The 23714-nt window shown below is 36.5% G+C and overlaps 1 protein-coding gene and 1 long non-coding RNA gene across 11 annotated transcripts in view; one reads left to right on the top strand and one right to left on the bottom strand.

Annotated features, from left to right (window-relative positions):
- The first annotated feature begins 500 nt into the window (after positions 1 to 500).
- golga4 (golgin A4) overlaps positions 501 to 23714 on the top strand; it is a 62964-nt gene continuing 39750 nt past the window's right edge. For 3 of the 9 annotated variants that reach the window (XM_065296189.1, XM_065296190.1, XM_065296187.1), the window contains exons 1-9: positions 501 to 679; positions 1885 to 1962; positions 5258 to 5359; positions 10179 to 10247; positions 13067 to 13384; positions 19966 to 20013; positions 20186 to 20242; positions 23121 to 23219; positions 23294 to 23435. In XM_065296189.1, the coding sequence (XP_065152261.1) occupies positions 617 to 679; positions 1885 to 1962; positions 5258 to 5359; positions 10179 to 10247; positions 13067 to 13384; positions 19966 to 20013; positions 20186 to 20242; positions 23121 to 23219; positions 23294 to 23435 (976 nt within the window). In that variant the 5' untranslated portion in view covers positions 501 to 616. The remainder of the gene's footprint in view (positions 680 to 1884; positions 1963 to 5257; positions 5360 to 10178; positions 10248 to 13066; positions 13385 to 19965; positions 20014 to 20185; positions 20243 to 23120; positions 23220 to 23293; positions 23436 to 23714) is intronic. The other 6 variants (XM_065296195.1, XM_065296188.1, XM_065296192.1 and 3 more) reach the window with 5 other exon arrangements.
- Positions 14655 to 17024, bottom strand: LOC135787537 (uncharacterized). Of its 2 annotated transcripts, none has more exons than XR_010547093.2 (6): positions 16766 to 17024; positions 15937 to 16082; positions 15523 to 15620; positions 15267 to 15387; positions 15069 to 15184; positions 14655 to 14932 (listed from the first exon to the last, which is right to left on the bottom strand). It is a non-coding gene; the product is annotated as an uncharacterized lncRNA (long non-coding RNA). The 2 variants fall into 2 exon arrangements; XR_012335565.1 differs by lacking the exon at positions 16766 to 17024 and adding an exon at positions 16181 to 16729.

The following is a 23714-nucleotide window of genomic DNA, read 5'->3' as shown; positions in this document are numbered from 1 at the left end:
TGATAGTAGGCTACAACCAACTCTGTGGTCAAACAAGTTGGGCTCATTAAGCAAAAACGTTTTAGTTCAGTTTAGAAAGATTCTGTCTGGATCTTTGGTTATAAGAGTGTCATGATTTACTTTCTGTGTGGGTGCGTGTGTGGACAAATACCAAATATATGATTAATACTTTATGCTAAACATTTCTAAATTACTGCAGTTAATACTGAAAAATACGAAATATTTTAGACAAATTAAAGTAATAATATAATGTTTTTCGTAAGCTTTCTGATCATATTCGACTTCATGCGGCACTGTGGGCAGACTGTTCAGCGTACGACAGCAAAATATCGCGATAGCGACGTTGTGGTATCGAGACGGTTGTAACGTTTATATCGCTCTCGCGATACTTCCATGTCATAGGCTGATGTGTCTGCGCAGCGCTGAATAAAATCAACCATATCTCTTGAGTCTTGACATATGCGAGTTTTGAGCCTCTCGCCACTCCGTAGCGTCTCAGTTTTTCTCCACGTCGCCTGCATCTGCGCACTGCGCTCTCCTCTCCTCATCAACTTTCTTACTTTAAATAAAAATACACCGAAATTCCTGCGTGAGGTGACATAAACCGTATGGAAATATGTTTAAGAAACTGAAGCAGAAGGTGATAGAAGAGCAGTCACCGCACAGGAATAGTCCGCAGGTCTGTGTGTGCACTTTGTCATGTAGCATATATGCTAACAAAACAAAACATGAAGTGTAGCTTATACTTCATTTCTGTCGGCTGACATTTACTTTACTCTTAAATACTTGAAAAGAGAACTTTACCAAAAAGTGCTTTGATAATAACTTGTTTTTTTTAGGTATTTTATTATTGTTGTACTATGTATATGTGCTGGTGTCAGTCAGTAATAACATAGTAACGTTAGTACTTGGTCTTATAGGCATTACTCTAAATTTGGAAAAAAAATCACAGTGCATGTCCATCTTACAATATCTAGAAAACATTGACATGACTCCAAAACCATGATCTTACCATGTTATAAACAAGGCAATGTCTCATTTTCAGCTCTGGTGAGGTCATACATTATTAAATGTGAGTGGAATTTTTAATGTAAGTGCAAATGTTTTTGTTACTTACATACAACATTTATCAACAAGCCATGAAATAGACATAGAAATGTAACATTCAGAAGGTTTGGGAAGTTTAGGTACTTTATTGGCACATATTTTATATGACAAACCTCAAACCAGCCTGACCAGTTAAACAGACCCTAAACATGTTTCCCTAAACAGGCTATACTTGACACTGAGCAGATATTGAATGCTCAATATGCAATAGCGCAAAGTAGTTCAAAACATTTTGGTAATGTAAGAATTTTTATAGATCAATATTGAAATGAGTCAATTAAACACTTTATACTGAAAGGGGTCATATTATGACATTAAAAAAAAAGGTAAAATAAGTCCCCAGTGTTTCTATCAACCTAGAAAATGTGAAAAAGATCAACCCAGTAACTTCGTTTTGGTAAATCTGGAAAAAATAGGTAATTGAAATCTGGCTCCCCTTGTGATGTCAGAAGGGGATAATATCACACCTTAACCTGCATTATCCAACAACGACACTGCCATTTAGTGCAGAGATCAGCTCATTTGATTGTTTTAAATTTGCTTGCACCTACAAAGTAGCAATTTTAACATGTTATAATTAATTATCTATATGGTATTTTGGGCTAAAACTTCACATATGTACTCTGGGGACCCAAAAATATTTATTTTACATCTTTAAAAAGTCTTGTGAAATGTCCCCTATAAACAAGGAAAAAGTAATATTTTCACGCTGTGACCTCTTTAATAATGTTTTATGATTTGCATGCATTGATGTATAATGCACATAACTACCTCCAGCAGGTGAACTCAGCAGAGAGACGCACTAATCCTCCATTTCTGCATCAAGATGCCCCGCCCTCACCAAGTGATAGAGAGGTGAGCAGAATACAAATATTCTCATCATCACATGTATCAACCGGCCGCTTTAACATGTCACACATGCTCTTTTACTCTGCTGTGTAGTTATAAAGTATGTGACCGAGAAAACCCAGCTAAAGTATTTTGCGTGATTGTTTTATACATAAAATTCACCTACATAAAGTAAAGAAAATATTACCTTGATTTCTTTAATAGTGAGTGAGTAAGATCATGTCCAAGATTGAAATTAAAGTCAAATTACACTTTGATCCTCCTAATCTCATCATTATATTGATACTTTATCTTGAGTTTTACTGGCAGGGTCACAAATTATGAATAAGAATTTGTTGTAGTTATAAACACATGCATATTACACGATGGAGCTGACAGTTTTATGGATGTTTTAATGCAGTCTGCTTATTGTTAATTACTAGCTTGTAGGAGGATGATTTACCGAAGTATATTAATGTAGACACAGCATAAGACAATAAGCGCAGCATTTATTACGCAACTGTGCCTGTGGTATTAAACAAATACTAAATAATACTTTTTATATTCTAGCTAATTTCAGTTAAACATATTTTTTCTTCATGAAAAGTATTTTTTTTGTATTTTTTTTTTTTTGTATTTTTGAAGTTTTCTGTGTTTATTTGTGATCACTGTAGACAGCAAAATTAAAGCATAAATTCTTCTGTCATGGTTCTGTAGATTCAGAAGTGTCTCTGTCGCTGTAGTGAAAGATTAATGCTGGCAGATGGAGAGTTGAAATGTCTTGCTTATTATAAAGAGAACATCACTGACTGATAATCTCCAGCTGGTTGGTTAACATGTGACATGCTGTTATTGTAGTAAATGTGGGCTAATAATAGTCTAGATGATTTCTGCCCTGTGATATTAAACTCATTTCAACTGAATTTGAACTTTAAAGCAGATGAAGATCTCCGATGCAAAGCTTTCTAAGTGCTTCTGACATATTTTCTTGTAACTTAGCATTTTTTTTTGTCAGGCTCTTATGTTTAGGTTTAGTAATTTCACTTTAATACCAATGATTAGGTTATTAATCAGTAATTAGAATGCCTTATTTAAAAAAATGTCACTTTAGTCATTTCATTGGTACTTACCGTATTTTCCGGACTGTAAGTCGCTCCGGAGGATAAGTCGCATCAGTCATAAATGCGTTTTGAAGAGGAAAAAACATATATAAGTCACACGGACTATACGTTGCATTTATTTAGAAAATTATTTCACAAAATCCAAGCCGAAGAACAGACATTTAATCTGGAAAGGCAAGTTATTCAACTAAACAATAGCACACAGAACAGCAGGCTGAATAGGTGTCCGTACATGTTAAAGTAACATAAACAGTTATTTACATGATAAACAATAGCATACAGAACATACCTGAGAGGCTGAAAAGGCAAAATTAACATGACAAGCCACATCAAGTTCAAAAAGGTCCCAAAGTCATTCCGCATCACTGAATCCATTGAATTATATAAATACAGGAGCAGCACAGAGCGTACTCTCACGGCTGTAAGCGGTAATGGTTTCTCTTGGTTCATATGAAATAATTTTGATGTATAAGTCGCACCAGATTAGAAGTTCCAGGACCCGCCAAACTAAGAAAAAGTGCCACTTATAGTCCGTAAAATACGGTAATGCATTTGTGACCGTCTTTCACTGCAAAACCCTCTAAGTGCATGCACGCTTTTTTGCAATAACCTTCATTTCTAAAAAAAATTCAAAGATTAACTCTTTCACTGCCAGCGTTTTTAAAAAAAGTTGCCAGCCAGCGCCAGCGTTTTTCATGATTTTCACCAAAGTTTAATGCCTTCCAGAAAATGTTCTTCTTTAAATATATAAACATACAATTTACCAAATGAAAGAACAGACCCTCTGCTTTCAAACAAAAAAACCCGTTTCATCCTACCTTTAGTGGTTCTTTTGCAATCAGCTTTTGAATATGGGTAGGTTTTTGCAAAAACACCATATTTTGAGCAAAAAGCAGAGATAATTCCATTTTTATGACGGACTTTTCATAGAGATCCGATTCAGAGCGATCTTTAAAACAGACACGGACATGCAGCAGCTTGCCATAGGGCAATACTTCCGGTTTTAAAAAGTTGGATAATAGCGGTATTGCGGAAAGACGGAAAATCTCGTCATTGGCGGGGAAGCGTTTTCTCTTAATTGACGAGATATCTCGTCAATGGCGGGGAAAGAGTTAAGTAAACAGATACAAAATCACAAAAGATGCAACTACAAACATTGCAAGTATTGAAGGTCAGAGTTAAGAATGTAAAAATAATCAAACTGAACCACACAATAGGGGGCGCTGTGATGCATGTGGCTGCCACATTCGGGTTGTATTCAGGTCCAAGTACTTACGAGAAAAAACGTTACTTGAAACCGTACACGATGAGGACTTAGCTGAAAAATCAATGTGGCATTTAATGGATTCTGCCTACAAACCGTTTTTTTCTGAATGGCAGGGATCAAGCAGATATGAAGCAAACTTATTTCGTAAACATATAATACGTTCTGAGTGCATTCGGTTAATATCATTAGCGTTTAGAGGCTTTTGCATCTTAACTCTTCAAATAATAATGCATAAATTCTCTTTCTGAAAAGTAACGGACATTGACATGTTCACCTTGATGAGTAATAAGGTAAAATATTTTCTGCCCAGATGATTTCTGTCGGTTTATAGCACTTTGAGGTTACATGATTTTTTTTTTTTAGATTTTATGACAAGTAAACCAACTAGATATTGTTTATGCCCCACAATATTTAATAAAATAAATATAATTAAATTTTTTATATATTTTTAAATAAATTAATTGATCCAGGAATAAATCAGTTGTGGCCCTTTAAACATGACTTTAATGAAAAGAAACTGAGCTGAGGTTTGTACATTTACCTTTCTCACATTTTCAGTTTTTCTTTCTCAAGTTTCCATCTGAATGAATTTCACATCATCTCAGCATTTCTTCTGTGCTAAAACGGCCAGCTTTACCTCCTTGATGTCTCTACTGAAACATGCACACATAGTACATCTTTAATTGATGTCGATCAATAAAATATAAAATCTATATCTAAAGTATGGGTTGGTAGAGACGTCAACAAGTGTAACTTTGCAGCCGCAGTATGAATGGGCTCTGAATTCTCTTTCTGTTTCCACAGATGTTTCTCTCTCATTCTCTGGCTGTGTTTCTCTCGTCTCATTCACTGTGTTGTTTTTCTCATTGCTGTGTGTCTTTATTTCCTGCTCCCCATCATTAACGCGTTGATTCGTGTTGGGGGGTTTGGTCAGCTCCTGGCCGGGATGATAGCAGAACCTGCTTTACTGTCCGAGTATACTGTCTTTGCTCTGGACAACTTAAAACGACCCAAAGCGGCCCAGGTGCCCAGTGTGGTGAGTCTGTCCTCACAAGTCGCCTCCTCTTCCTCACCCCTCGAGTAAAACAAACCCGAAAAACCTGCCGCCCAGTTCTCCTGTTATGTTTCTCATGCCTTTGAGGGTTATGGGCTAGAGGAGACCTGGTAACACCTGCTTACAGCTTTTGTTCCTCATCGCTCTCTTTCCTGCATAACTCAAAGGCACTGAGCTCCTAACCCCTGCATCTAATCTCTTACGTATTTTGTTAGGCCTGTTGTGGGATGGTAAGTGCTTTTGTCTCCTCTGCAGTTTTTGCCCTTGGATGCTTTTCTTATTTAGCATTTCCAGGAATGAATGTTATCGGTTAAGATGTTGCTTTGAACCTTTCCTTTAGAAGATCTTCTATAGTATCCTCATAGATTTCCCTCTGTTATCAAATGTTGAATGTTCCCTTGTTGCCTGAGAGTTCTTTGGATTTTTTTGTGAATTTGTTGGGTGAAACAATTATTAAATCATAGGTTTTCTTTTCCTAGCCACACTAATGTGTACTTTGGGAACCGCCCCAGTGACAGCTAAAGATCATTTTTTTCTGACCGTGCTTGTCAGTTTTATACTTTTATACTCATGCAACAATTGAATTGTATTCATGAAGTTGATCAAGGGCTAAGACAAAATGATTTGCACATTATCTATAGAGCAAATAGAGAAAATAGATGTTTTAAATAGTTTATAGCAAGTTACCCCACAAAACATTGCAACAGAGACTTCATATGTCAACTATCCTGAGAAAATCTGTAGTCAATAATGCACAAATCACTATTGTTTAAATATTATCTTGCTCTGGGGTCAGCATACCAGCCCTAATGGCTCAATCATGTGTTCATGTAGATGCACGACTGAACAGCATCTTGTTATATAAACCAGGCCTTTTATATTAAAAGATAAATAACTGCACAGTATGAGTTGGATGATCATCCAAACTTCATTTACCTGTTTGATATACCAGTTTCTTAGAGGGTTTTCTGTTTCAGTAAACACTAGTGAACATAAAGGTATCTATTTACAGTATTGTAAGGGTAAGCGTGGCACAAACTAAGGCAGGGTTAATTGTAACACAGCTGTTTTACGTAGTTACACAGGTCAGAGGAATTTGTGCTTTTGGTCTTTTTCTATACATTTTTTAGAAGATGATCTCCTGTGAATTTGTCATGAGTTTTGGTTAAGATACTGGACAAAGAGTGTTTTGGAGGCATGAAAGTAAATTTCCTCATATGTTTTTACGGTTTTTAGTTGGGTGTGTAAATCACCAAATCCAACTCTTACCCAACCTTAATCACTGGCTTGTTACCCAAAACATGATTACACTGCTCCCTCAGTGTCTATTGTGGTTATGGCTTTGCTGTCCAGATGGCAAGTACAGAAATGCATTAGAATTTACTGTTTTGTAATGATGGCTGACATAAAAATGTTTCTGGTCTTGTTAGAGTCTTTCAGCGTTAACATAAATTAAACAATACACATTTTTAGCATTTATGAATCTTGATTAATCTTTTGATATATTGCATCACTTGCATATAAATATTATTTGTGAATGTGATGTGAATGAACTATTCAACTATATCTATATTTGATAATTAACATGAATCTAGCTTAAAGAGCCCCTATTACGTTGCTAAAAAGAATGTTATTTGGTGTAATGCAATGTGTTCACGCGGTTTATAGTTTAAAAAATACATAATTTTTCACATACCGTACATTATTGTTGCTCCTCTATGCCCCACCTTCTGCAACGCGTCGATTTCGACAAAGCTCATCGTTCTGAGAAAGCGCAGTGTGCTACAATTGGCCAGATATCCAGGGGTACGTTTCCCAAAAGCATTGTTAGCTCACTATGGTCGTTGTTACTATTGAACTCTATTGGTAACGACAGAACTTTGGGAAACGCACCCCAGTGCATTGTGATAGGCCGAATACCTCAAGCGTGTGATGGAAAGTGACACTTCTTACCATATTTGGAAGATCACCTCCCAACAGGACATAATATTGTCTTTAGTATCAATACAAGCCTGAAACTGCAGGTGACCAAGCTGATCGATCAACTTTACCGACACGGCTTGAGCAGAACGTAACAGATTGGTAAGGTAAGAGTACGAAGACATAAACTATATCTGCATTTGTGATTGTAGAAATGACAAACAACAAGCGCTAATTTACACTGCTCAAAACTCGTGTTTAAATCATGGTTTGAATAGTCAGTAGCAAATTCTTTACACTCAAGACACTCCCTTAACATTAAACTCCGATTACCGGACTATAAGACGCACCGGAGTATAAGTCGCATCATTCAAAAATGCGTCATTAAGACGAAATAACATATATAAGTCGCAGTGGACTATAAGTCGCAGTGAAAATTATTTCACAAAATTATTTCACAAAATCCAAGCCGAAGAACAGATATTTAATGTGGAAATATAGTTATTCAACTAAACAATAGCACACAGAACACCAGGCTGAATAGATGTCTGTACATTTAAGTAATATTATCAGTTATTTAAACGATAAACCATAGCATACAGAACTTACCTGGAAGTTTAGAATAGTCTAAATTAACCGAACAGGCCAACTAGCTTAAAGTTCGCAGACTCTTCATTCCGCATCACTGAATCCATTGAATTACATAAATACAACAGCAGCATATAGCGGACTCTTGCAGCTGTAGACGGTAATGATGTCTCTTGCCTCATAAATGTCAAAATGAATTCATACTGACTTACAAGGCGCACCTGACTATAAGACGTAGCACCAGCCAAGTTATGAAAAAAACGCGGCTTATAGTCCGAAAAATACGTTATGTGAGTATCTGGCAATCGCGAGCGTCTCTTTTGTCATAAAGACGCGTCTTTAGACCTATAGACACGTCTGCAGCTGGCACTTATTTTGACAAGACACGTGATGCACATAGGTTCACTCGACGCACAGGAAACATATTTTAAAGGGATAGTTCGGCCAAAAATGATATTAAACCCATGATTTACTCACCCCCAAGCTGTCCGAGTTGCATATGTCCATCATTTTTCAGACAAACACATTTTCAGATATTTTAGAAAATGTTTTAGATCTTTCAGTTGATTAAATGTAATGTTACGGGGTCCACGACCTTCAAGTCCAAAAAAAGTGCGTCCATCCTTCACAAAATAAATCCAAACGGCTCCAGGATGATAAACAAAGGTCTTCTGAGGGTAATCCGCACAGTGTTGTTGAAGAAATATCCATATTTAAAACTTTATTAACGTAAATAAATACCTTCCGGTAGCGCCGCCATCTTAGTCGCATCCACATTCAGGATGAGAGCTTACGCAGCCTACGGAGGCTACTCTGCTGCTGCTCTGTGCCCCCGCCCTCCGAATTTGTCACTGAGAAAAGTGCGTACACTACGCTAATACTCTCTCCTGAATACAAAGGAGTCTAAGATGGCGGTGCTACCAGAAGGTATTTATTTACGTTAATAAAGTTTTAAATATGGATATTTCTACAACAACACCGCGCGGATTACCATCAGAAGACCTTTGTTTATCATCCTGGAGCCGTTTGGATTTATTTTGTGAAGGATGGACGCACTTTTTTTGGACTTGAAGGTCGTGGACCCCATAACATTACATTTAATCAACTGAAAGATGTAAAACATTTTCTAAAATATCCGAAAATGTGTTTGTCTGAAAAATGACATATGCAACTCGGACAGCTTGGGGGTGAGTAAATCATGGGTTTAATATCATTTTTGGCCGAACTATCCCTTTAAAATTACGAACCACACACATGACAGGCTACATACATGTTGTGACGAACTTCGCAACTTCGTGCACCCTCGAAAAAAGTCGTCACTGGCCACCACTGCTTACACACCAAAATAAATTTTAAATCATGAAATGGAAAATATATATACAAATAAACTGTGCATTGTGTTTTATTTAAATATAATAACATATCATTTACAGCATAATTTATTCTGACATAACATTTAAAGGGAATAGATGCTTTAATATTAGATATTTTAACAGGAATAAGTGTCTTGCTTGTAATATCTTTAAGTGCCGGAATAAATGTTTGGTTGTGTAATGTCTTTTAGTGCCATGTTGTATATTACAGTATGGGGTAAACTGATTACTAGCAATGGTTTTGCCAACTCCCAAGATTACAATATTTGACTATTTTCACATAATGATTTTCATCTGCTTGCCCGCTTAGTCCTGTACTTCAGATTTGTACAGTATTTGGTCCAGCACTGAATAAAAATTTCAGCTTTGAATTCATAAACTCCTCTACTGGAAAATAATGGCCATTTTGTTTATGACCTTGTTTATGGTCTCACAGTGAACAAGGCCCATAAAAACATTGGACATTTATGTTGAGCATCTCATAATTTGTAAATCTGTAATGAGGCTTGTGTCTTTGTATATTATCAGCTCTGTCAATAAAAACAGAGTACCATTGCCTTCTTGCGTTGACCATAGTTTGTCTAACTCCTGCAGATCTCCAAACACGCGTGTAACCGATTCTTCTAGTGGGTTTGGTGTATTTGCTTTGTCTACATGTCTAACTGACAAAGCGCTAGTGTAGTGCTGCTGTGTTTAACCCTTGTTTGTTTTTTATGCAGTAGTGTTTAACCCCTGTGTTCCTCTCCGAGTTGCATGAGGATGGGTTTAACCAAAAGCCCCTGCATTTCTCGTAGCAAAAACTAATATTGCTCCTAGAGTAATCGGGGTGCAGCACGGTGGGCTGGAGGAAAACTAACCAGACTGAAGGTCGAACCCTAAAACAATTTTAAACACTTGTCATTGGTTGTGTTCTTGTGCAGAGTCTTGCTAGGGCGGCGGGGAGCTCTCCTAGAGGAAGTGTTAATGGGGATGGAATCACCTCTCCTCAGGTAACTGACATTTATGTAGCTCTTTATTTTGTCATTTAAAATGTTTCGGATCTGTAAAATTAGGAGCCCGAGGCTTATTCTCACCCAGTCAGATTCAATAAAAGTGTTGGATACAACACAACTGTGATGCGAGGTTGTTTCAAAAGAAATTTCTGTGAAGAGCATATACATGCCGACAGTATAAAGGTATTTGCAAATGTGTAGGTTTCATGGTGTTGCGGTATTTGCATTGCAACACTAAAATTTGTTTTAATTTGTGTAATTTTCTAACTTTTCAACTGAACACAATACATTTTATTTTTAAGCACCAGGGCTGCATAACATCGAATCGCAACTAATCGTTTGCAGAATTTTTATTTTTTTTTACATCATATATGTGTGTGTGTATTGTGTATAATAATTTTGTATAGATAAATACACACACACACACACACACACACACACACACACACACACACACACACACACACACACACACACACACATGCATGTAAAATTTTAAGAAAAAATATTGTATATATTAAGCATTCATATTTATGTATAATATAAATTATATATAAATATAAAAATGTATGGTAACACTTTATTTTACGGTGTCTTTGTTACACATGTTACATGTAAATATTATAGTAATAACAGTTAATTATGCATAATTACATGCAACTAACCCTAAACCCTAATCCTAACCCCAACCCTATAGTACAGGGTTCTTCAAATCTTACCCTGGAGGTCCGGAGCACTGCAGAGTTTAGCTCCAACCCTAATCAAACTTACACAGCTGTGATTTTCTAGTGATCATGAAGACCTTGATTAGCTTGCTCAGGTGTGTTTGATCAGGGTTGGAGCTAAACTCTGCAGTGCTCCGGACCTCCAGGGTAAGATTTGAAGAAGGGGGCTATAGTAAGTACATGTTATTAATGATTATTACTTAGTACTTAAAGGTATAGCGGAAGATTTTCCGCTATATTATTTAAAAGATCCGCCCCTCGATATTTTAAAAAAAATGCTCCCGAGAGGGAACGCCTGTTAAACGCGTGCACGAGACAGAGAGAGAGCGTGCAGGAGCTCAGTTCTTCTCTTTGCTCTGTTTACAAGTTGCTGTCGGCATGTTTACCGTGTCTGTGCGGTTCGTGACTTGTGCCAGAGCTAGCATCGCAAATCATAGCTTACATCAACTTTTACTAGCAGTGATTTTAAATGGATTTCTCCAAATAGCATGACAAAATGTACCTTTCCAGTAGAAACTTCGCGTGGGAAGCCCAACCTGTCCTTTTAGCTCACGCCAGCGTGTGAAATAGTCTCCCATAAACATTCTGGTCTTGTTTCTTTATTTATAGTCCTTTCTCTTCCTGTCATACAATTCGTAGACACTTTTTCTCTTGCGACCCTCAGACATTTTGAAAAAAACACAGTGAGAACGCGACCTTCAATGAATGGTTGAAACCGTAGCACAACACACATACACGTGAAAGTGAGCATGTGCAGAAAGCGAACGTAGAGGCGAGCACGTACGATGGTTATACGTCAACATATAATCAGAATGATTGACATCTGGGATGACCAATAACAGTGGTGATCCACCCGGAAAACGAAAATCTTCCGCTATACCTTTAAATGTATAATTACACTGTAACAGTGATACCGTAAAATAAAGTGTGACCAAATGTATATACACATGTAAATATTTCTTAAATATATACATGCATGTGTGTGAATTTATAAATACATAATTATTATACACAATACACACACATGTATGATGTAAACAAAAACTTTTTTCGCAAACGATAATTTGCGATTTAGTTGTTTTGCAGCCCTAAAGCCACATACAAGATGTATGCCAGGTAAAAATAAAGCCTTTCAATTTTAATGTTCTTTAAAAAACAAGTATTTTTGCAATGTATGTTAAAGTTAAACATCAAATACATTACATTACATATAATTTCATTAATTTTATGTAAACACAGCTCATACCTTGGAAACGGTATCACAGAAAATGTTTGTGGTTTTTTTAACCTTGACTCTTTAAAACCTCGATATTAGACATGAAACGGTATGAACATTTTTACATCACAGCCATAGTGATCAAAATCACCACAATTAGAATGGGTTTGTAAAATGTTTTTTAGAAATGTCAAAAAAGTACTCATACAAACCAAATTTAAAATTGATTTTACATACATGTAAGTGCACTTTCGTTTGCATAAACATCATATAAATAACATTAACATTGATCATGGCACATTGGGGTTATCTATTTTAGTTCAAACGCAAGTCAGTAAATCAGATTTTTATATAAACACAGGACAAATCAGTAAGTCATCTGTTGTGAGAAATCGGGTGTACTTTATAACCCAGGAGTAAGCTGCACGACACCTGCGCTCACAGCAATCGCTGAAGAAACAAAGTAAAAGGAGTTTTAAACTTATCAGATCACATCATTTAATGGAAAAACTAGAAACTAGATTTCCCTAAATGTGATTTCCCTAAATGTGAAATTTTTTTGGATTTTAATTAGTCAGTGAAGCACTGTTATTCGCCCCAGTACTCGTTCTGGCAAATGAGTACCCGAACTAAGCGGTCCGAAAGCCCCTTAAGATAGGCAACATAATGAATAGTATTATACAAGAATCATTTATTGTTACACAAGCTCAGATAAATGCAAGATGGAGCTTTTCTCAAAAGCCCCTGCCTCTGCAGTGAAAGAAACTGTTGAAAAATGATTAAATGATTAATCAGTTAAACTCTGATCATATTTATTTCGCTTCCTTAATTTGATTATTATTCAATCTAAAATGACCAATATTTTTGTTCTCCAGAAAGAGGAAACTCAGTCTCTTGCTCAGAAGCTTCAGCAGAAGGTTTCCTCCGTAGAGTCTATGCTCCGGGGATCAGGCCGCGTTGAAGGACTCTTCCGCTCCGGCTCACGGGACAGTCTGGTCAGAAGCTCCTCCCGCGAATCCCTGAATCTTGTTGGGGAAAATGAAGCCCAGGCCCCAGCATATGACCCTCCTTCAGACATCGAGAGTGAGGCAGAAGATCTACCTGCAGTCGAGAGTCTGTCTAAAGAGCAACTATTAAACCGTCTGCACCGGGTTGAGAGAAGCCTTGGCAACTATAGAGGAAAATACTCAGAGGTAAGCAGCTATTGTACATCTGATAGTGTACACCTCGAACACATATCTATTACAAGTGCTCAACCAGACATAATGCTCCAAAGCCAAACCTAACTAGGCCTTGTTTTGGCACAATTTTAGGCAGTTCGTCCAGGCCCTCATCAGAATCCGTTTACATTACCAGGCATTGTGTCCATAGGCGTCTTGTTTTTGAAATATTTTTTGCACATCCAAATGAAAAGCTAAATTTTATAGTGATTGAAAGATGTTGATTAAACTGTCATTCAACTGTACAGCACTAGATACACACAGGGAAAAATGCATTTAGTGCCTGGCGATTGGTTTTCCATGCCGTGAGCTTTTATCTGCAATGCATGTCTGCTCTGAGCCTTAGCCATTTTAATATGATTTTAATGATGTAAGTTAGTGACTGATGCAGTGTAAGATGCAATTATTTTTTCTTACTTCAACAATATATCAGGCCAGCACTCTAAATCTAGTCACAGAAAACTGAAAACTAGACGGATTAGTTGCCTGATTAGTTTCCATGTAGCAGATTTGACTCATTCAGAGTGGCTTATCGGTTTAATTGGGATTAAGATTTTAATCGTTAGTCTTCACTACCCTAGAAAATATTATTAGTTACACAGCAAAATCACTGGTGTTAAAATAACACCCAGGGTGTCAAATTTAACACTGGAAAAGTGTGTATATGTGTCCACACTACACTGTGTTAATTTAGTCAAAAGTGTAGTGTTAATTTAACAACACTCATTATATGTTAATTTAACACTCAATATTGTTAAATTGTACACTTTGTTCAACACTATTCATTGTTGTTTCCACACTACACTGGTGTTGGCACAGAAATACAGTGTTAAAAATTAACACTCCTAATTTAAAGTCAACACCGGTGTAATGTGAATTCAACAATGTTAAGTGTTAAAATACTGATTAATAGCCACTTTTGTTGCTAATGGGTTGTTTCTATAAAAGACAAATGACAAGAAATATTGCAAAACCTCTTTTTATTAAAGTACATCACATTTAATATTTACATTGATACACACAACACTTTGCATTTAACACTGCTTATTTAAATACCTCAGCTACAATTAGAAACAGAATACAGTATGGAATAATGATGTTATCTTATACCACAGCGCAGTGACATGAAAAACACTTATTATAAGGTCTTTAATAAATCAAATGAGAGTTTAAAAAAAATTAGCCACCCTACTCAAAACTTGAACATTAAAATAACACTGCAATTACCTTACTGGCAAATGCTTATCCTTCACAATACTAAAGATTTTTCCATAACAAAACAGACATTTCAATTCAAAAGACGTTTCATTTTTCTTAAATACGTTCCAACCTGGTATTTAGTTCTGTAGTTGTTTTACTCATGATGTAGTGGAAGGCTGCATCAGTGGTCTTCATCATGGAGGGAATGGCTTTTTGGTCCAGAATGATGCAAAAATTCTGGATGCAACTTCTGTTCCCAACCCAGTGCAGGCAGGGCTGTGCTGATTCATCCACCTCAAAGCATGGATTGATGCTCATCACCTAAGTGTTTAAAAGAGTGTATTTGATGAATGTATTTGATGTGTATTTATGAACTTGTATGCATTTACATGGGGTGAACAATGCAAGCAAACTAACTGCTGAATAAATAACTAGAACAAAATACTAAAAAACTTACACCGTACAATCAGTAGCTTCAGTTGCACATTGACCCTCTTTCTTCTTTCTTCCTTTCACAAATGAAAGGCAAGAGGTGAATGAGCCAGGGAAGAGCTGCCACATAACTGTCCCGTCCTAGCAAAACAGAATTTAAACACCATGAGTATACAGTTAAACTTTTTAAAACCGTAAAAGTATCAAACCCATGTACACTTACCATATTTAAACTCCTGTTGACCAGACAGAGGGTCATCCATATCTTCATCAGGATGTAGTCTGCAATTATCTTTTAATTGTTGTATGTTGGCTATTTTGCAATACATCACCTCAGCATATTTCTGCAGATTTTCAAAGACAAAAAGAGTCAAGAAAATACCAAAAAGGGTGCAGTTTTAACCGTTATTTGAATCAAAATCATCTCAGTATAATAAATCATGTTAGAGACAGTGTACAGTACTACTGTGTGTACTCACATAACTAGTTGGTAAGCTCTTATCCTCCAAACTGGGTTAAGGAATAACAGTTCCAGAATTCATGGGTATGCCGTATTCAAATATAGTCTGGTAGGGTCCTATCACAAAAAAATGACAATAAAGACTTTGAAAACTCAACATTTTTTTTATATTAAAAACAGCACTCAAGACAATATGAATCTTCATTTATACATTTTCAAAATAGTAATCAATTTGATTGCTATTTAATATGACATCAATAGCAAAACGATGTATGAGAAGATAATATCTTTATTAAAGTTGGCAGCAGGTCATGTGACTTTATTGCCAGATTAATAACCATAATATGTACAAAACTACATATACTAAAAAGATTGGTTAACTGTTCAGTTATGTCAAATAAAATGATTTATATGTATAAATATATAAACTTACCTTCTGTAATGAATTTATATAAGTATTAGCAGTCGTTTCTCATTGGAAGTCATCCATGTCAGGTCTTCTTTAATAAACTGCCCTAAAAACAGCATCTCTTCTGAATGATTTGAAGCACTCAGTGTGAACTTTCACCAAACTAGCATCTATAATGACAGAAAAAAACAAATGTTTGCCATACACGTTTTACACTTTCGTATGTATTTGCCATTTGCATCTGTCTCTAGCGCCACGAAAAGCTTACAACACACAATGCATCCAATCTGTGCATACAAATGATGATATATTGTGAGGTTTTGGTCAAATTAATTGTTGGTTTGGCGATATTTCCCCTGTTTGCATACATCTTAGAAAAACACATGACGATGCGGTTGCGGTTTTCTCCGTGTTTTTCAGTAATTTGAATAATTAACCGATATCCGTGCACTCACGTGCATGTAAACGACCTCGTTAACTCACGGTATCTAGCCTATATGATTACCTCATTACGAGCATCATATGGTGAATAAACGAGCTTTCATTTAACTTAATTTCATTTGTAGTGCATGTCGCGTTTTATCATGGTTCAATTCTTTCGTTCATATCTCCTGTTAAAATTATCCTTCTTGGTTTTAAACTTTTAGCTAGCAGTTTAACTTTATACTAAACTAACAGGGAACAACGTAACACAAGGTAGCTCTGATTAAACTGAACCAAATAACGAACAAAGGGTAAATAAAATGGGAAAAATATCTTATTTAGGTTTTTTGGGATATGGCTGCGTAGAGTCAGACAGAGAAATAACAGTTTAATTTAGCTAAACCATGTGAATATTATGAGACTGATTTACCTGATCTCTTCAGTCCTCCTGTGAAAGAAAATGGCGGTAAAATCCCTGACAGGATATGTTTAGTGGAGGCGTGGCTTGATTTACACCGCTCAGAGTGAAATCTGATAACACCCTTGTTTTACACCGACACTGTCGTGAATATAACACTGGCCTAGCAATGGCAGTGTTATTTTATTACCAGATAGTGTTAAAACAACATCAACACTGTGTATTTAACACCATCCCTGAAAATTTAACACTGGTGATTTTGCTGTGTACTGGTGCTTACTTACTAATTCAGTTCTGATGTGCTACAATCATGATACTTCTGCTTTGATGAGAGGAAGGGCTGCACAATATATTGCTGTAACATCAATATGTGTATTCGCAATAATCCCATTACAGAATATGTAGTGTAACATAGGGCTGGGTATCGATTCAGATGTTCCAGATCAATTCGCAAGCTATCAATTCGATTCTCGATTCGATTCCGATTCTTATACTTGATTCTCAATTAAACACAATGAATATAGATTTAATACAAATTAGTGATGCACCGATGTATCGGCCGCCGATATTTATCGGCCAATGTTTTATGAATTTGAAACCATCGGCATATCAGCAATAGCACGAGAAAGGAAGATACCGATTGTTTATTAATTAACTGCATAAAGAAATCCATTAGATGTAAAACAAATTAGTTAATGTTGTTAATAAAATAAATGCTGAATAGCAAAAACCACCTTTGAAGGTTGTCATGTTGTCTTATTATATTTGTTTTAGTTTAATTTGTGCCTCTCTTATTATGTTGGTCAGTTGAATGTTAATTAGATCCTATCCGTGTTCAGGTAAAAATAATTTGATGCAGAAATAAACTAGCTAATAGACCAACTGTATAGTATTGTATACAAGTGTTTAATATCGGTATCGGCCAGAAGTTGTCTGTTTAAATCTGTATCGGCCCAAAAAATTCCTATCGGTGCATCCCTAATACAAATACTATATTTATAAATAAGAACAGTGAATGGAAGTTTACAAGTGGGTAATTTATAAAAATAAATTAAAAGCCACAACACTATCGTAATTTCTTGCATGCGAAATCTAAAAGTCTTCCATACAGTGGCGTAGCAAGTGAGTCCCGGGCCCATATGCAAAAAAAAGTACAATCTTTTAAGCCCTTAAGCCAAAGCCCCCCCCCTGCCTTGCCCGTTGGCACTGTTAACTGTGGCGCGCAGGTCTGTTAACGACATATACTTTTAATAAGGTATTCAAATATTTTTACTTTACTTTTTTACTTTAAAGGGTAGATTTAAATAAAGAAAAACAAAATGTTTTGGATAGTTTTTGACTCATGACTAACTTCTCCGCCTTCTCTTTTCTCTTTGAGGCCCCACTTTTATGTTTATATTTGTCCATCCTTAATCTTCATGTAGATAGCCGCTATAGTAACTTCTAACACTGTGTTTTCTTTTTTTTTTGTGTCATGTAGAAAAAATGATGGCGTAGAAGTCTACGGCAGCCGCGGAGTGCAAAAAAAATAAAATAAACGCAAACAAGAAATGACGGAGAAATTAGACATTTCGGAGAAATAAGAAATCACTACACATGATATGCATAAAAAATATATTTATCGCTGCCACAAATAAAAATTAAATTGAAATTTTTTTTTTAATTAAAAGCTGGGGGGCCCAGGGCCGGGCCCCCTATTGGCCCGGGCCCATTTGCACGTGAATACCCTGCATGCCCTGACGCTACGCCACTGCTTCCATACCTCTGACTTTTTATGTGAAGGTGGCATCAACGTCTATAAAGCACCTGAAACCACCATTTAAGCACTGAATGAATGAATGACAGGCTTGCCTTTCGCTCCTTGGTAACATCGCGCAAGGCAAAAAAGAGGGTGGGCAGCAACCCTCGAGTAGCGGTACAGATAGCCTTCTTCACCTTGGATTTTTTCTGATTTTATGAAAAAAAAATCGATTCGTGGCCTTTGAGAATCGACTTTGAATCTACCACGTAAAAAAAAGATTAATCAAAAAATAGTGTAACATGTATCAGTCTAAACTAGCATTACACTGTCCGATATGATGTAATTTATTCTGATTTATGGCTTCTTGGTTACACAGGGGCTTTAAAATTTTGTTTAAGTTAATTGCTGGACATTGTTGACACGCTGGCTCTGTTTGCACATGACAAAATGTGAGAAATGGTTGCACTCATCAAGTTGTCATCCCAGAGCTTTAAGAAATCAAGGCACAAGTCGAAACAACTTTTTATTTTCCATTATGATGCAGTGCCCTACAAAAATTTTACAAAAAAGCTTTTTTTAAATTATGTGGTGAGACCATCCTATGTTTTCCCATATCGAAATATTGTGCAAAAAAGCAATGCCATTTACCCCAAAATTCTTGCAGCTTTAATGGAAGGAGTGTTTTTCTATGCATACCCTGTGATTCGAACCCCTGACCTTGACGTTGCTAGTGCCATATTCCACCAGCCGATCACTAAATGCACATCTGTCTTGTTTTGTATGTAATATCTACTGAATTTTAGATTAATAATCTGCTTTAAAATATTAGAGAAATTTAAATCTGCATTACAGTTTGTGTAATTCTTGCTTTGAGAATCTGTCCTGAGATGATGGCAAAAGTTATAGATCAGTGAACTTGACAGAAAATCCATGCATGTGAAATGGCTTTGATCTTATGATCTTTTGATAAGTGATTATTTGAACAGATCTGTTTGGTTCAACATGAGTTTATTAGCCGTCCACTTTCTGTGCATACTAAACACACATCATCATTTACTTATATATATAATGTAAACCTGTAAATGTGTACTTAGGTTATCAGATATAATGGAGGCCAACAGAGATGCAATGTGATCTGATTTTCCAGACCACCATAATACATTTGAGTCACTATAATATCAGGTGTAGGTAGTTTGTTTTGGCTGACTACTTCTAATCTCCCATGAAATGGCTTGATGAGCAGTTTTGTAAGCTGTTAGTTTGTTTTGGCCACTTTAAGAAAAGCGCTTGCATTTAGATGACCTCAAGGTTAATAGACATGGAAAAACAAAAATTTTCATTTCATAAAAGGTGTTAATGGGGGTGATTATTATTGCAAAACACAGACTTTGATCAGTCGGTTTTAATATATTTCAGAATGTCTGAGCTTTATATACTATATATAATGTTTCTTGTTTTCTTTCTTTCTCAGTTGGTCACAGCATACAGAACAACACAGCGTGATAAAGAGAAAACGCAGGTAATTTTCCATTCTGTCCGTGTTGCAGAATAAATTACTTCAGTTTCCCTGCTGCTCCAGGGAAATTTTCTGTATGTTTTTTTTCTTTAATAAGCCACTGTATTTCTCTTCCAAGTATGAAAGTGATAATAGTACTTCATGCATTTCTGTCTCATTGATTTGTGTCTCTCAGGCCATCCTAAGTCAGAGTCAAGATAAAGCTTTGAGAAGAATAGGAGAACTTAGAGAGGTATCGCTGCTTTCTCAATATCTTCTGCTTCTGTTCACCTTTAATTCTTCATTGGACAATCAACCGTCAATGTATTTTAACCTCTAATGCCTCTATTACATTTTACTCTACACGGACATCAGAAAGAGCATTTGCTATGCATTGGTTTCCATAGTGTGATGTGACAAATATTCAGGAAATAATATGGGTCTGGACTTGTTATTTACTAAACACTAAGACCAATGTTATTGTTTAGCATCAAAGTTTTTGTTGCTCATATATAGGGTCAGGTATTTAACTAAACAGAGGTGTGGTTTTCTGGACAGGGCTTAATCATTGTCTTAACTAAAAAACTGCTTAAAATATATCAGTGGCATTGTTTTGTATCAGGATGCACACCAGTAATGTTTATTTGTAAGGTATGTTTGGAAAAACTGCTTAAATATCCTAAAATAACTTGGGCTTAATCCTGGCTAGGAAACCACCCCAGTTTCCTAGCCAGGAAGTTTAATTTTAGTTTACTCTAATATTAAACTTCAGTATTAAACATTCAGAATGATGCATAACAACACCTAAACTTCTTTCTTCATTCCAGGAGGACAGATGGCTCATGTGCTATCATATGCTGATGTATACTGAGTCTATCATTTAACGTTAGACTATTTAAAGGGGTCATGACATGTTTCTTTTTTGTTATTTTATAATGTTCTCTGAGGTGTACGTATAATATTACTCAATTTTCTTTTGCCGAAAAACATACAAATGTAATGTATTTATGACCCTTTTTCATCCTCTGATTGAAACCGTCTGATTTGTGTGTTTCCCCTTTAACGGCGGCTTTAACCAGCCGCGTTTGAGGCGTCAAATTTGTGTGTACCGTGTCTAGTTTGCCCCTTGAACATTTTGGGTTTACTCACTTGATTCTCACGTGAAATTCTTATCGAGACATTCATGGGAGGGGCTTCTGCGACTCCGCTCGATTTCTGTAATCACGTCACTACTAGAGCAAGCTCCTGATTGGTTAACGTGGCGCATTTTTCCGCCAAAGTTAAAATTTTTCAACTTGCGAGTTTTCCGTGGCAACGCTCAATTCGCACCATTCGCTTGAACTAGATGCACGAATGAGGCATAATCGCGTCTGCTGCGCTAAACCCCTCATTCGCGCCGCGAGACCTCCAGACCCGCATCAACGCGTCTTCACATTGATCCTACATTCTGCAGCTACTATGCAATTTTACTACAAATACAGCTTCTCAAAAGGTCTTTGTAAGCACATTGTGCAACTATAAGCACAGATAAAAAATGTATATATAGTGGGATATGTGGAATAAACAGGTTGCAAAATAGAATTTAAATAAAATGCATTACTTACAGTTTGCTGGATTTTTGTTTAGTCCAAAACAATATGCGCACAAGTTAGCGCTGATACGACAGTGTATTCGTTAAAAAAATAATACATTTCTCTTTGAGTTCAGGGTCCTATACAAGTCCTACAAAGATGCACAATATTCCCACGGGTCCTTGAAATCCTTGAGAGTTGAAAGTTTGTGAATCTGGGGGAAATAATTCAAGGCCCTGTAAAGTTTTTGAAAATATACCAACATAGATACAAGTCATTGAAAATGCTTAAATCTATTTTATGCAAGTTTTCTGAAAAAAAAAATCCATATTATTTCCTGTGTAGTTTAGGATAATATCATAAAAATTCTAGACTTTTTAAGCACACGTGCTAAACTGCTCGCTTTAAATGATTATATCTTCTGTATGCGAATGTTGATTCATACCAAAATGCTTTTTTGCATAGTTGTGTTTGACACATGAAAACTTTTCAGGTTACATATGTAACTGTTGTTCCCTGAGAAGGAAACGAGAAGCTGCGCCTCCTTTGCCATACTTCCTGCATCCCTGTAATGCCATCTTTGGCAATATTTCAGATAGCGATATCCTTTCTGGCTCCCGCATTACCGTGTCTTTGTTGTTAAGCATTGGTTGAATTTGATATACACATTCAGACGCACTTACCCCTGGAGGCGTCCCCAAAGTGTCACTGCAGTGACGCAGCGCCAGTTCCCCGTGAAAGGGAGCTGTAACAATGTATCTTAAAAGGTAACACGATGTAACCTTGCTCTCACCTGAAATGTATCCCCACATTTAGTCCTGGAATTTGAGGGTATTGGACCTGGAAATTCCTTGAAAGGTCCTTAAATTTGAAGTTAACTAAGGTGTGGGAACCCTGAAAATTTCTCTGACATCACAATCTTATTTTTATTACAATCTTATCATGATTGTAAACAACTACTCCTTCAGATCCCTGACTAAAGTTCAGTCCCTGAACGCCAGTGGGCAGAGCCAACGATAAGATGATGTGCTGTGTTTTCTCTGGGTCAGAGAAGGGGGAGGCTGCAGATCTGGAGCAGGCAGGTCATATGAAAATTAATATGTCTGTATGTACGTCACTAATCCATCCATTTTTCACTCGGTTTTTTTTACGGAGAACGATTACATAAATGCTTTCGTTATTGGTAAGGATGACGTTTTAAACTGCGAAACTTGCAGGATGTATTAATGGTACCAAAACCTGTTATATATCAATAGATCAAAGCAAAATTGATTCCTCATGTCATGACCCCTTTAATAATAAATTACACAGGAGATATGTAGAGACGTCTTTGTTTTAGACATTGTTAAGAGAAGTTTCATTAGAAATGATATGCAGAATAAAATCATTGGTGTTTTGTCATGTGTAGTAAAAATCACAGGGTCGCCTAAAAGTCTTAAATACTCTGATACTCTAGTGTCTATGTCTGATGTCAAATACTATTTTGTCGTCCAACACTGTGGTGTTTTTGACTAATGTTAAAATACTGGTGTCTCTAATGGTCGGTCTGAATCTGATCAGGAGCTTCAGATGGACCAGCAGGCTAAGAAACACCTGCAGGAGGAGTTTGATGCCGCTCTAGAGGAGAAAGATCAGATGATCACTGTGCTTCAGACACAGGTACAGTAAATGTGCTGTGGATTGTGTTTGTCAGAGTTATTTGCTAGTGTGATACTGAAACTGTTTATTTTCAGGTGTCTCTTCTGAAGAAACGTCTTCAGGCGTCTGGTGGTGTTGTCTCAACAGAACTTGAGACCTCTACATCCACAGATGCAGTCGATGCACCATCTGACCTTCAGAGCCCCACGAAAGATGAAGGCTCGACACTGAACACTGGTTTGTGCCTCCACAAATTTCTTTTCAACATAACTACTAATAATCTACACCAAAAAAGTGTTAAATGTGTAAATTGGTAAAACACAATACTCTCACTTGAGCTGTAGTAGGTCATGAGCAACTTTTATGTATTCGGTGACAATAACTACATTTACATGTACAGTCTTGTTCAAAATAATAGCAGTACAATGTGACTAACCAGAATAATCAAGGTTTTTAGTATATTTTTATTGCTACGTGGCAAACAAGTTACCAGTAGGTTCAGTAGATTCTCAGAAA

The sequence above is a fragment of the Paramisgurnus dabryanus genome, chromosome 20, assembly GCF_030506205.2.
Source record: "Paramisgurnus dabryanus chromosome 20, PD_genome_1.1, whole genome shotgun sequence".
Lineage (NCBI taxonomy): Eukaryota > Metazoa > Chordata > Actinopteri > Cypriniformes > Cobitidae > Paramisgurnus > Paramisgurnus dabryanus.
The sequence above is the reverse complement of the archived record's forward strand: the minus strand, read 5'-3'. Positions and strand labels throughout refer to the sequence as shown.